A 13,064-nucleotide genomic window follows, 5' to 3' on the forward strand; every position below is an offset into this window, starting at 1 on the left:
CTCTGTTGATGGAAAGCCAACCCAGAAGCTCACTGAGTCCTAACAGTGATTCAGACAAATGTCTCCTTGGTCTCCGGGAACCACAAGCATGTCATGGGGAGACACAGTATTCCCACAATCCTCACCTGGTGGCAATCCTAGTTTGTGAAAATCTTTCTCCACACCTGCCTTCAGTATGTTTAGGGCCCTTTCTTCTTCAGCTTTTGCTCGATGCTCAGCTTGAATGATGCTCTCTTCCAGTGTGTCAGCTGCTTTCAGTCGTTGCTGGTACTCAGAACGAAGCTGTCATGGACATGGGTAGATAAAAGAGTGTAAGTAAAGATCCATTCCAGGATCCCCCCTCCCACCTTTCTATCTTACAGAAGATCTTAAAATAAAAGTAGCAATGAAAGCTGAACAGAGCTCCAAACTCTGACTTGGTTTCAACTTTTACCTCCTGTAGCTCCTCTATGAAACTCCTGCAATCAATGTCACCTCCTCCTTCGGATTTGATCCAATTTGTCTCCAGGTCCTCCCCAGTAACATCTCTGGTGTCCAGGTCCTCAAAGACACTAGCCAGCAAGTGGGAGATGTCCTGAGAAATAATAATAAGGAAATCAGTGCTCAGGAAGAGATTCCTGACTGTGAAAATGGTTAGAATTAGCAAATGGAAGAATACTGGGGGAAAAGGGCTGGGAAAGGTACCTGGAAAGGACTGTGAAAGGGGACACACTGTGTGCCCATGTGAACACTGAGGTGTTGGGGTATGCATGCAAGGATGTGTGTGTGTGTTCACAAGGCCATGTGAGCTCTGGGGGGGTAGGGGGTGGAGGATACAAGTACTGTGCAGGTGTTGTGGTTTAACCCTATCTGGCAGCTCAGCCCCACACAGCTGCTCCCTCACTGTTCCCTGATGGATGGGGAGAGAGTTGGAAGAATGAGAAAACTTGTGAGTTGAAATAGACAGTTTAATAGGAAAAGCCACACACAAGCAAAGCAAACCAAATTCATTCACCATATCCCATCAGCAGGCAGGTGTTCAGCCATCCCCAGGAAAGCAGGGCTCCATCATATATAGCAAACACCATTACTCTGAGCATCCCCACCCCTTCCTCCTTCTTCCTCCAGATTTACATGCTGAGCATGGCACTACAGGGTATGGAACATCCCTTTGGTCCATCGGGGTCATCTGTCCTACCTGTGTTCCCTTCTAGCTTTTTGCACACTCCCAGCTTACTCCCTCGTTGGTGTGAGGAGCAGAAAAAACCTTGACCCACTGTAAGCACCGCCCAACAATAACTAAAACACCTCTGTATTACGAACGGGACAAACCCAAACACAGTTCCCACCAGGTGCTGTGCAGAAAGTTAGCCGTGGCAGCCCAAACCAGTACGCCAGGGCATTGACGTGTGCGCCTGGCGGTGCGCAGCAGCGTGTGTGAGGCTGTTCGCAAGGTGGGGGGCTGCGGGCAGCGCTGCGTGTAGGCTGGGGGGGTGTCTGTGTGCGGGGCTGTGGGTGCCCGTGCGGCTCAGCCCCACCGCTTTACCTGTGCGCTCCGCTGGGCCATGGCACAGCTGGCACTGTGGTCGCCCCGGCCCGGCCGCTCGCCTCGGCCCGGCCGCGTCGCCGTTGCTGAGCGACCGCGTGGGTGGGTAGGGCAAGGCGGCCGGGCCGCGGGGAGCCGGCCCGGGGGCGGAGGAGAGGCGCTCGGGGCTCGGCTCCGTCCGAGATCAACGAAACGAAGAGGACAGACCCCCACTCCCCGGGCATCGTCACCCCTCGCACGGCCCTTTGCCACTGTGCTGATGGGGGCACCTCGTGTCTCTTCGAGGCTCATACCCAGTTTCTGCCCTGCCGCTGCACTTTTTGCACTCTCTTGCAAAGCAGAATTGCTGCGTGAATTAATAAGAAAAGAAACAAAATGTTGGCCCGAAACTTTTGAAGGGATTTGGGCTTGCCAGGAGGCATGGATTGTACCTCTGCCTCTGTCAGGCTCCGGTGCAAGCCAGAGTTTGGCAGCTGACGGAAAAAGACAAATCCTCTCCTTCATCCCCAGCTGCCACATGCCACATGCACAGGGAGGGCTCATCCCTGGAATATGGGGTAATTAATCTTCATCCCCCAAAACCATCTATCTTCCCCCTCTGCTAGCTGGAGAGCCCTGCCTGTGTATGCTGGTTGCTAACAACAGCTGCCTGCTCCTGCTGAAGAGGGTGATATTTTCCTTGGAAACCATCCTGGCGTAGCAATTTCTGCTTGTCCTGCCTCCTTTTGTTCCTTCCTCCTCCCGCCCCCCCGTTTTTTTCAATCCCCATCCATCTTGCTCAGAGTGAGGGAACTAGACTGTGGAGCCTGGGGCTTCTCCGTCACTATCAGAGTCGTTGGGCTCCATCAGGGTTACTGTAAAGGAGGTTTGCAGGGGTTGGGAGTGGAGGTGGGCAGTGGGCTTGTAACTACACAGTGCCAGAAGCTTTAGCTTTCAGCTCCCTAAAGTCTGCATTTGGAATAAGACACCAAAGGAGCCTTTGAGGCGCTGCTGTGATTTTAGTTTCCCTGTGAAAAAAAGGGAAACTTGCTGTAGGGGAAGCTTGGCAAATCTGCAATATCCTGTTCCAAGGGTCAAGGCAAGTCAGAGAAATCCCTGACATCTGATGAGCTCAGAACCAGGTTACCTGTGTTTTGCAAGAGAAAAGTTTCACAGCTTTGTTTTCGTGCAGGCACACAGGGGGTGTAGGCTGGAGCATCTACATGTTGGCACATTTCCATATCAGAATTTCAGCTCCTCTCATGGTGCACTGTTGCAGTTGATTAGAACATCTGTTTGCCAACTGGAATGTTAATGAAATCCAGCATTTTTAAAAAGGATTCTTTCCCAGCCTGTAAGAAAACCTTAGAGAAGTGGCAGTAAAGCAGATGTATTTGTTTAAAACAGTATATATATATATACACACATTAAAAACTGTGGGGGGAAAAAAAAAACCTTTCTGTACTTTAATCTTTACTGCCATTCAGTAACTTGCCAAGAAGATCATCTCAGCTTAGAAACTGGATTCTTTTTTTCCCCAAGTCCAGAAACTCAACATGAAATCTGGAAGTGAAGTTGATATCCACTTGTCAAGTTCAGATCCATAGTAGTCAAAAGCCAGATCAGAGTGGAAGGCTTAAACAGCAGTCTAGAAAGATGGTGAACACTAGCAACAATTTGCATATTATGTATCACCCTCTTTATCACTATTCTATACTCTAAGATATTTAACTTCCAAAGGCTGGAGAGAGCCTCATGCATGTAGGAAGTGAAACAAACAGAGAGAACAACAACAACAACACAAACACAAACTTTAGCCTACATTTATAGGTACAGAATCATAGAATCAACAAGGTTGGAAAAGACCTCAAAGATCATCAAGTCCAACCTGTCACCCAACACCTCATGACTACTAAACCATGGCACCAAGTGCCACATCCAATCCACCTCCACGGATGGTGACTCCACCACCTCCCTGGGCAGCACATTTCAATGGCTAACAACTCTCTCTGGGAAGAACTTTCTCCTCACCTCCAGTCTAAATCTCCCCTGGTGCAGCTTGAGACTGTGACCTCTTGTTCTGGTGCTGGCCACCTGGGAGACGAGACCAACCCCCACCTGACTACAACCTCCCTTCAGGTAGCTGTAGACAGCAATAAGGTCTTCCCTGAGCCTCCTCCAGGCTAAACAACCCCAGCTCCCTCAGCCTCTCCTCGTAGGGCTTGTGCTCGAGGCCTCTCCCCAGCCTTGTTGCCCTTCTCTGGACAGGTTCAAGTGTCTTAATGTCCTTCTTAAACTGAGGGGGCAGAACTGGAACCAGGACTCAAGTCAATGGAGTTCAGTGTGCATCAAGATTCTTAAGTATTTTTGTATGTTCTTAGCACTTTCTGATATTCAGACAAGTCATGAGGGCTTCAGGTAGCATTCTTCTGACACAGGATAGTAAGGAAAATGACACTGCATTACTGATTTTTGTGCTGGAAGGATCACATGGTTTTCATATTTGCAGCTGGGTACTAGAAAATCATTTCTCTGTTGTTGCTGAGGTCTTCCTGATTTGGGATTTTCATGGAAACAGTTCCCCAAACCAGGCTGATGAAGGCTTCACTTTGACGTTGCTGCCCTCCAGTGGCCCTAGTAAGTTCCCTATGTATCCAGAAGAACCTTTGGAAAGAAAGGTATTTAGTCTCTCTTGGAATAGAATAGTTTGGGTTGGAAGGGACCTCCAAAAGTCATCTAGTCCAACATGCCTGCAGTCAGCAAGGACATCCTCCACTAGGTCAGGTTGCTCAGAACCTCTTCCAGGCTGACCTTGAGTATCTCCAGGGATGGGGCCTCAACCACTTCCCTGAGCAACCTGTTGCAGTGTTCTACCACGCTCATGGTGCAGAACTTGTTCCTAACATCCAATATAAACCTGCTCTGCTCTCATTTCAAACCATTTCCCCTGGTCCTCTCCACTGCAGGCCTTTGTAAACTTCCTCTGCATCCTTCTTGTATCCCCCTTCAGGTACTGGAAGGCCACTATTAGGTCTCCTTGAAGTCTTCTCTTCTCCAGGTTGAACACCCCTAGCTCCCTCAGCCTGTCCTCATAGCAGAGGTGTTCCAGCCCTCTGACCATTTTCGTGGCCCTCCTCTGGACCTGCTCCATCAGGTCCTTCTGATCAAGGAACTGAGCAGGTTAAATTCTCCCATCACCATCTTGCCTATTCCCATAGCAGTGTATTACCTAAAGTGTGTTTATTCACTGCACAGGCAAACCCTACATTATCCCTTAATTATTGCAGATGCAGCCAAACAGGTAGCACCAGAATGCCACTCTCCCTTGTATGTTGCCCTGTGTATCCTGAAGATGAAGCAGCATCCACAGCCTGACTTTAAAACCCAAGGAAAATTTACAGACATGGAGAATGGAGAAGCAACCTTTCAGTTTCAGGGTAAACATGCCAAACAGCCCAGTTTCTGAAAGCTGGCTTCTCACGTTGCACTGCTTCTTTGTCCTGCCAGTTGTTTGTTTTCCTTCACAGAGCCTAGTTAGTTTAAACACTATCCATTTCTTACAGACCCTTGCCTTGCTGCCTGTACTTAGATTAGCTCCACCGTTCTTGGAGACAGCTTGAAACAACCTGTGACTGGCAGTTCCACCTGAATATTCATTATTTTCTCCCAACATCTGGCATAGTGTTATTTTGTGGCTGTCTCCTGACATGAGCCCACCCCTTCACTTGCTTCCAGTTCACACTTCCTGACTGCCGGCTTCTCTTTGTTTCCCACACCCCTCTCCTGTATCTACAAGTCTGTTCCTCAGTAAAACCAGTCAGTGGGTATTGCTGTAATTCTGCTGAGATCCTTACACTGTAATTTCACTGAAGCCACATGGGATTTTACAAACCAGACACACCCAACATGTAGGAGAAGCATGTGGAAAATGCATGCACAAAGGAGCCAGTCATTCCTTTCCACCAGTGTCTGGGCAGACACATCACTCTTTAATTAAGCTGGAAGTGGGCTACGCCTCCCTGCAGAGATCTAGCTGGAGGGTGCAGTGCTGGTGTGACACTGGGGCCCTCAAGCAGAGCAGGACAAGGGGCCCATGCTCCACGTTAACCAACATGTTCGCAGGTCCCTGGGTCAGAGAGGGTTACTGGAGTAGAGAGTCTGACCTCCTTTTGTCAAAAGCTATTACATTTACCCGGGAATGTGTTTTGCTAAGCAGTTACCCCAAACAGCCTACCCAGGAAAGTGTTTTATCAAAATTGGTGGCTTTTATTCTGTGCCCAGTGACTAGCTGGGGATCCACTGGTTATCTGTAAGGAAGGCTAACAAGGAAAGCAGTTCCTGGTTAGACTCACAACCCAGCAGTAGTCTTTTGCCTTTGTCCCCCCAAATTAAAGAATAAGGTTTATATTTTCACACCCCAGGTTCTTCTTATTTTGCCTGTGGTAATAAAGGGTCTTAGAGCTATTTTTGGTTAATGAATCCATTTCTTGGCACATCCAGGAGATTTGATAGGGTGCTTGGTTGCATGGTTTAGTTGATTAGGTGGTGCTGGATGATGGGTTGGATTTGATGATCTTGAAGGTCTCTTCCAACCTGGTCTGGTCTATTCTATTCTATTCTATTCTATTCTATTCTATTCTATTCTATTCTATCCTATCCTATCCTATCCTATCCTATCCTATCCTATCCTATCCTATCCTATCCTATCCTATCCTATCTACATGGTGGTAGACCACAGCCTTCAGTTCTCCATATCTCAAAGACTCTGCACTAACAAAAATATTTAACTGATGTTTAATAGTGTTCTTCTACCCCCCAGGGACGTCACTGTGGAGGTATCTGTATCCCATACCTACTCTGCAGATTCCAGGTTTGCAGAGATAGGTTTGCATGAATGTCTTCTGTCCTGGAAGCAGTATGGCATGGTGTGGTAGAGGTCCAGAATGGCTAATTTATGCTGCTGGGAGTAACTCAATGATTGGCTCTCTTTGGTAGGAAATATGACAGGTTCCTGTGATGAGACACCACATGATTGCAACACTTGAAAATGAAGCTATAAGCAGTCAAAGCTGTTTTGTTGGGTTGTCTTCTGTTTTGGAAGAGCAGCCCTTTCATCTGAGCTTTACCACTGACACAAGCAGCAGTGTGTCACCTACAAGCTCAACGTCTGTACAAAAAGAGTTTTCCATGGGGATTTTCACTTTCTGTTCCACCAAGCAAATGGCCAGAGTGAGGCTAGTGAAGTTTCCAGGATCACATGGTGGGCACAAGGATAGCTGATGCCAGAACAGACTAGACTAGACTAGGCTAGACTAGACTAGACTAGACTAGACTAGACTAGAATAGACCAGGTTGGAAGAGACCTTCAAGATCATCGCATCCAATGGGTGAAGCCCTGGGGAGCTAAGGAAGGTGCCTAATGTGCCACAAACTCTAAGGCAAAGCCCAGACCACAGCTTCAGGGTTTTCTTCTCTGGTTCTTGTACAGCCCACGAGCTTGGAGCTGGGATCCCACTGGTATGTATTAATAGCAGCTGGCTAGCTCTGTGCTTTGGTTTCCGGGTATTGTTCCCAGCAGCACGTCTGCAGGCACAAACCAAAGCTCCCACAGTCGGAGGGGGGAGCAGGTTTGTGCAAAGGCTTTGCTGGTTTAGGTGCCCCACAGCAGGAGCAGGAAGGAAATGAGTCACTCAACCTTTCTGCTTTGGCTGCACCAGATGCTGCAGAACTGATGAGGAGGCACCAAAACCAATAAAATACTTCCTCAATGGGCATCTTTTATGTTTCTGTCTGCACCCTGCTATCCCTGTGATGTTTTCATTGCAAAAAGCCAAACACCACCAACAGCCAGAGGAAGGTGGATGCTGTAAATGCATGATTTTGGAAATAGCTGTTGCACCTTTATACCTAAACTTGGGCTCTGCTTTGCACTTGAAATGAAGATTCATTATTTCCTTTGTGATAGTTCCAGCACATGACTTGCACCACCACCTCTCTGAAGGGTATTTAGTCTATTTTGAGATACTTCAGCATCTTGATTTGGTCCTCCTCACTCTTTTCAAAGGCTCCTCACTCCTCAGTGACAGTTTATTGAACTGTGCTCCTAGCTTTCATCTTATGAAATGAAACTAGATAAGGCAAGGAGCTAAATTAGAGGTTATGAATACTCTTTCTGAATACATTTGATGAGATTTTACAAGATCAGGCTTTTATTCATTTAGGAAACATGGTAATCTAAGAATTAATCTAGCAATAAATTGTTACCTTCTCTGATCTCTCTCTCTTCTTTTTTTTTTGACTCCTAAATTATTTCAGAATGGCTTTTTCTCCTCATCCTTTGTCTGGCTTTTCCTAGTGTATGGCTGATTGCAAATTAACACCAAAAAATGCTGGCCATTGATTAGGCCTCTGGGAGACACAGGAATTCCTTGCATACTTTCTGCATAAACATCTGCCCTGGAGATGTTAGCAAGTCAATAACATTTTCCTGCTCTGCATGAATTGTTGAGATGGGGGTGGAGGGAAGTCTGATGTCACTGGGCTTGTGTGAATTATAGTTTTAACTCCTTGGGATCAGAAATTGCTTAGGGCAATCCCAAGCACTGATAAAGGCTGGGCAGCGAATGGCTTGAAAGCAGCCCTGAAGAAAAGGACTTGGGGATGCTGGTGGATGAGAAGCTCAACATGAGCCACCAGTGTGCACTTGCAGCCCAGAAAGCCAATCACATCCTGGGCAGCATCAAGAGAAGCAGAGCCAGCAGGTCGAGGGAGGGGATTCTCCCCCTCTGCTGAGACTCCACCTGGAGTACTGCATCCAGTTCTGGAGCCCCTGTTACAGGAAGGATCTGGAGGTGCTGGAAGGTGTCCAGAGAAGGGCCATGAGGATGATTAGAGGGCTGGAGCTCTCTGCTATGGAGACAGACTGAGGGATTTGGGGCTATTTAGTCTGGAGAAGAGAAGGCTTCGAGGAGACCTTCTTGTGGCCTTCCAGTATCTGAAAGGAGCCTACAAGAAAGCTGGGGAGGGACTTTTTAGGCTGTCACGGAGTGATAGGACTAGGGGGAATGGAAGAAAACTAGAAATGGGTAGATTCAGGTTGGATGTTAAGAAGTTCTTCCCCATGAGGGTGGTGAGACACTGGAACAGGCTGCCCAGGGAGGTGGTGGAAGCCTCATCCCTGGAGGTTTTTAAGGCCAGGCTGGATGTGGCTCTGAGCAACCTGATCTGGTGTGAGGTGTCCCTGCCCATGGCAGGGGGGTTGGAACTAGATGATCCTTGAGGTCCCTTCCAACCCTGACAATTCTATGATTCTGTGATTCTATGATAAAAATGCCTTGGTTGCAACATCACTGATTACCTGCATTGCACACTCTGGAGACACAAGCTCCTCATGTGTGGTTTACATTTACAGGGCAACCTGATCCCTAACAGGATTTTTCAAGCTGTGCAAAGTGCAGTTCAGAGTTTCCATATTTTTCTGCACACCCAAAATTCACATGAATTGGCTACACTTAACAAAAATAAACAAATCTGCAATTAGGCAATGATATGAACAATTGCATCTAATTACTGTGATTATCCCAGTTACAGAGAATTAAGCTGACAGATGAAGTATGTTAACAGGAATCATCATGACATTAATCATCAGTCCTCCCCCGTGTGGTACCCCAGTGTGGTTGGCTGCAAAGATGCAACGGTGCAAGGCAGAAGAGGCTTGTGTCAAGCATTCCTGACAGCAGGTGACTTGGCCTAATGGCTGTGGTCTTTCAGGGTTAGAAACGTTCTTGCTAGCCTGCCTGTAAATGGCTGTGAAGTGCAGTGTCTCAGCTGTGATCTGGGAAATATCAGAAGGAGCCATTAGCAGATAAGAGAGGCAGAACCCCAGGCCCAGTCTCCTGCTGTTCTTCCTTCCCGAGAGTGATAATCGCTCCAAGCAGTGTTTTCATACCAGTAAGCCTAGTACATCACTAGATTCCCCAGTCAGGCCATTGTTCCTCATTCATGCCATGTTAGCTTCATATTAATGGTCAGATTTGCTAAGTGATTCACACAGCCATAAATCAAATGCCGTTCAGTGCCGTGTGCCTGATCCACGCTGTTTACCGAGCCACTGAACTGAGAAGATGATGAAATGCCTGTGTGACATTTTCCTTCAGCTTCTTATTCACTAGCAGATTTGCTTCTCATAGCTTCAAAAGAAGTCTCTGGGGTCCCCTCCTCTAAAAAATCTTGCTAATTAGTATTTAAGACTACATGTACTTTTCTGTACAGCTCTCTGGTAAAGACATTTTCATTATCCCGGAATCAAAATATTTAAGGTCAGGGAATTCAACGTTAGAGGGCTCACTTAAACCTAAATTGGTTAAAACCTAGAGACACACCAAAACCCCAAAATGACTCTCAGAGGCTCATAAATCTCTCCTGCAGTGGCTGAAATGAGGTAAACAAACACAAAATAGACCACAAAGTGAAATCAGTCTAGAAGACAAAATGAGTGAGATGCCTAAATCATGCTTCATGCCACTGGATAAAGGTCAAATTACTGAAGTGTCTCCTTTATAATGAAATTCCTGGAGTTTTAATGAGCTTTATGGAATAACTAGAGAAAGCTCAGGCTGGATGTGAGGAGGAAGTTCTTCCCCATGAGAGTGGTGAAGCCCTGGAATAGGTTGTCCAGGGAGGAGGTTGGGGCTCCATCCCTGGAGGTGTTTAAGCCCAGGCTGGATGAGGCTCTGGCCAGCCTGATCTAGTGTGGGGTGTCCTTGCCCATGGCAGGGAGGATGGAACTAGATGATCCTTGTGGTCCCTTCCAACCCTGACTGATACTATGATTTTATTCCCAATTTTTATGCATGATCTTACCTCTTTCCTCCCCTTCTCTATTTTCATATGATTTTTCCCATCTAAAATCAATATGAACCTCATTGAGTCTAAGTTTTTAACTGTGGCCAACGCAGCAATAGATGACTCTCTTGATTTTTTATTGCTTTATTTGGTGGTTAGAGCTGCTCTTGATTACTTAAACTAAGTGAAGAGAAAACCTTTCCAAATACTTAAGATATACAGAGTCAGGTAGGCATACTTCTGGCTAAGTAAATCAAATGTATCTTCTGCTCAAGCAGAGATACCTCATTAATTTTAATGGGACTTGCATGGGATTATGCCAGCAGCAGGTTTAGTTTTACACATCCCAGCATCTGTCACTTCTTTATCCTGTGGCCATGTACTACTCTGCTGAATGGGAGTAACTGTTGCAATAAATGGTTTAAATGCAGATGTATACATCAACATCATCCAGCCTGAAGACGTTTTGGCACAGCTGTCTGTGGTGATAAACAAGGCATCTGGCTGCCCTACCTGTTCTCAGAACTGATACTGGCTTGTGCTGCTTCCATTCCTGCCTAGTTTATAAACAGCAATGAATTACTTTGTCCAGTGAGTTGTCCTCTCTGTTCTTGGAGAGTCATAAAGCCACTTTCTGAGCTTTTCCCAGTACATTGCCAAAGGGAACCTGATTTCCAGAGATGCTAAGCTGTGCCAGCTCTGGCATAGTCGTGAAGCTGCACTTCCCCACACTGCAACATGTTTCTTGCAGGTGAAAAGCCAGCAGCTGCCAGAAACCTGGCAATGCTGGGAAAATCCACTGAAAGGGCTGGGTGGAGCAGATTCACTGGCAGGATCACTCCTTTAAACACCTAATTGTGCACAGACAGGGAGTGCAACATGTTACCAACAAGAACTACGTCCACCTAATGAAAGATGGTCCTGATAAGAGTAATGATAGCTTTACAAAAGTTAAGTCATCAGGATGGCTGGAGCTGGCCTTTCAAATTGGTATGTAGCCTGCTTCATAAGAGCCCTGAGCAGTTCTCAAATTATAAAGGACAACTGAGAGTTTTACATTTTGCTGTCCATCTGTTACTGGTTTATTTACACTACAGCTGGAGGTAGAGAGACCCAATGATCTGAGGATGCTAAGACACTAAAGCAGTAAACAGACTGGGAAAGGGCATGAAAAAGAATTTCTGTGGACAGCCAGCCTGTAAGAGAAGTGTCTGAAAAATTCCAGTCCCACTGCTGCATTGATGTGAACTCTGTTTAATATGGCATTATCTTTTGTGCTGCTTTCAGTAATTCTTCTGCTGACCAAACCAAACCAAACCAAACCAAACCAAACCAAACCAAACCAAACCAACTACAAACCCCCACGTAGCTACCTACTAAAGCTGGTCGTATAACCCTTAAATACTTCTTACACTCCTGGTGCGTCACAGAGGCAGAAATTCTGAGCCCTTTTTGCAAAGCAAACAAAGCACTTGCTGTTATCTTTGGGAGAGGCACTGGGAACGTTTGTGTGTGATGAGGAAGGTGTGTGTGAGAGCCTGAAAGGTAGAGGGAGCCAGGAGGCATCTTCTCGATAGGAAATACGAGGTGCATTCGTCTTGAGATGAAAAGCTACTCCCTCCACTGTGTACAATTAAATCAACACTTGAGTCATGCTTGCGGAGTGGAGACAGGTAATCTGCTTTGCTTTTGCTATGATTTATTGTTCACTGTTGAACTGAACCCTGGGAACACTTTTGGCTTTGAAGTCTGCACACGCTCTGCTGCCTGGGCTGGGCTGTGTGTGCACAGAACAAGGAGAAGAATGCAAAGGGCTGTAGGTGTGCGAGAAAAGGGAGCTCTCCTCGACTTTGCACAACTCCAGTTCAGCTGATGGTCTTGGCATCTGGATGGGCTGGAGGCTGTGGTACAGAGGAAGGCAGGCTCCTCACCCAGCCGGTCTGGCCTTTAACTCCTTCCAAATTCACTTAAGTGGCTAGAGAGCAAGTGGGTTCACCAAGGTGTGTCCTGGCTTAGGACCTGCCCCTCTGTAAAACATGATGCTGGTCTTGTACTCGGGCAGCTTTGCTACTACCCTGTGGGTGGCAACTTTACCTCAGGGAGCTGGTGCCAACCCTACAACCTATCTCCAGGCTCAGAAATGTCCTGACTGGGATTGATGAGCTTAGAAAATGGTGGCATGGACTGAAAAAAACCAGGATGCCCAGAGCAGGTTATGAGGCTTTTTATTCCTTTGAAATGTAATTACTTTTGTCTGATGCTGGGCACTTTGCTGTGTGAGATTTTCTGGGTGGAAGGTGAATTAGGAGGGAAAAGGCCTGACCTAAACAGCCACAGCAAATTGCTGACTGTGGCTCAGGTCTTGCTGTCTTTGCTGAGAGTTCTTTGAGCCAGAGTTTGGGCTGTGGCTGAGCCAAATTAAAGGGACTGTGGGGTAAAATGGGCTTTGTGAGGTCTTTGTGCCTCCTTTAATCAGGATTTGGGAGTACTATAGTTGTCACTGGCATAAGCCTGAAGCTCAGGATTTTTGTGGTAGTTTGGGAAGATGATGTATGTATTGCAATATGTCCTGTCTTCATCTCTCCGCCTTCCAGGAGCCTCCTCTCCTCACCCTGACAGCAACTTGGGAGAAGCAGCTGCCACAAACGTGTTTGTGCAGCAGATCCATATGCATAGTCCCAAGAGAAGCTTCATACAGGATCTCATAGCACCTCTG

The 13,064-nt window shown here is 46.8% G+C and overlaps 1 protein-coding gene across 1 annotated transcript in view; it reads right to left on the reverse strand.

Annotated features, from left to right (window-relative positions):
* The window catches only part of DLEC1 (DLEC1 cilia and flagella associated protein), a 39,600-nt gene extending 37,851 nt beyond the window's left edge, over positions 1-1,749 (reverse strand). Inside the window, exons 1-4 of the mRNA XM_054171276.1 lie at positions 1,526-1,749; positions 685-694; positions 434-574; positions 126-282 (exon numbers count right to left, since the gene is read on the reverse strand). Coding sequence (XP_054027251.1) covers positions 126-282; positions 434-574; positions 685-694; positions 1,526-1,749 — 532 coding nt within the window. The remainder of the gene's footprint in view (positions 1-125; positions 283-433; positions 575-684; positions 695-1,525) is intronic.
* Between the last annotated feature and the right edge of the window lie 11,315 nt (positions 1,750-13,064).

Source organism: Dryobates pubescens, chromosome 21 (assembly GCF_014839835.1).
Source record: "Dryobates pubescens isolate bDryPub1 chromosome 21, bDryPub1.pri, whole genome shotgun sequence".
NCBI classification, from domain to species: Eukaryota; Metazoa; Chordata; class Aves; order Piciformes; family Picidae; genus Dryobates; species Dryobates pubescens.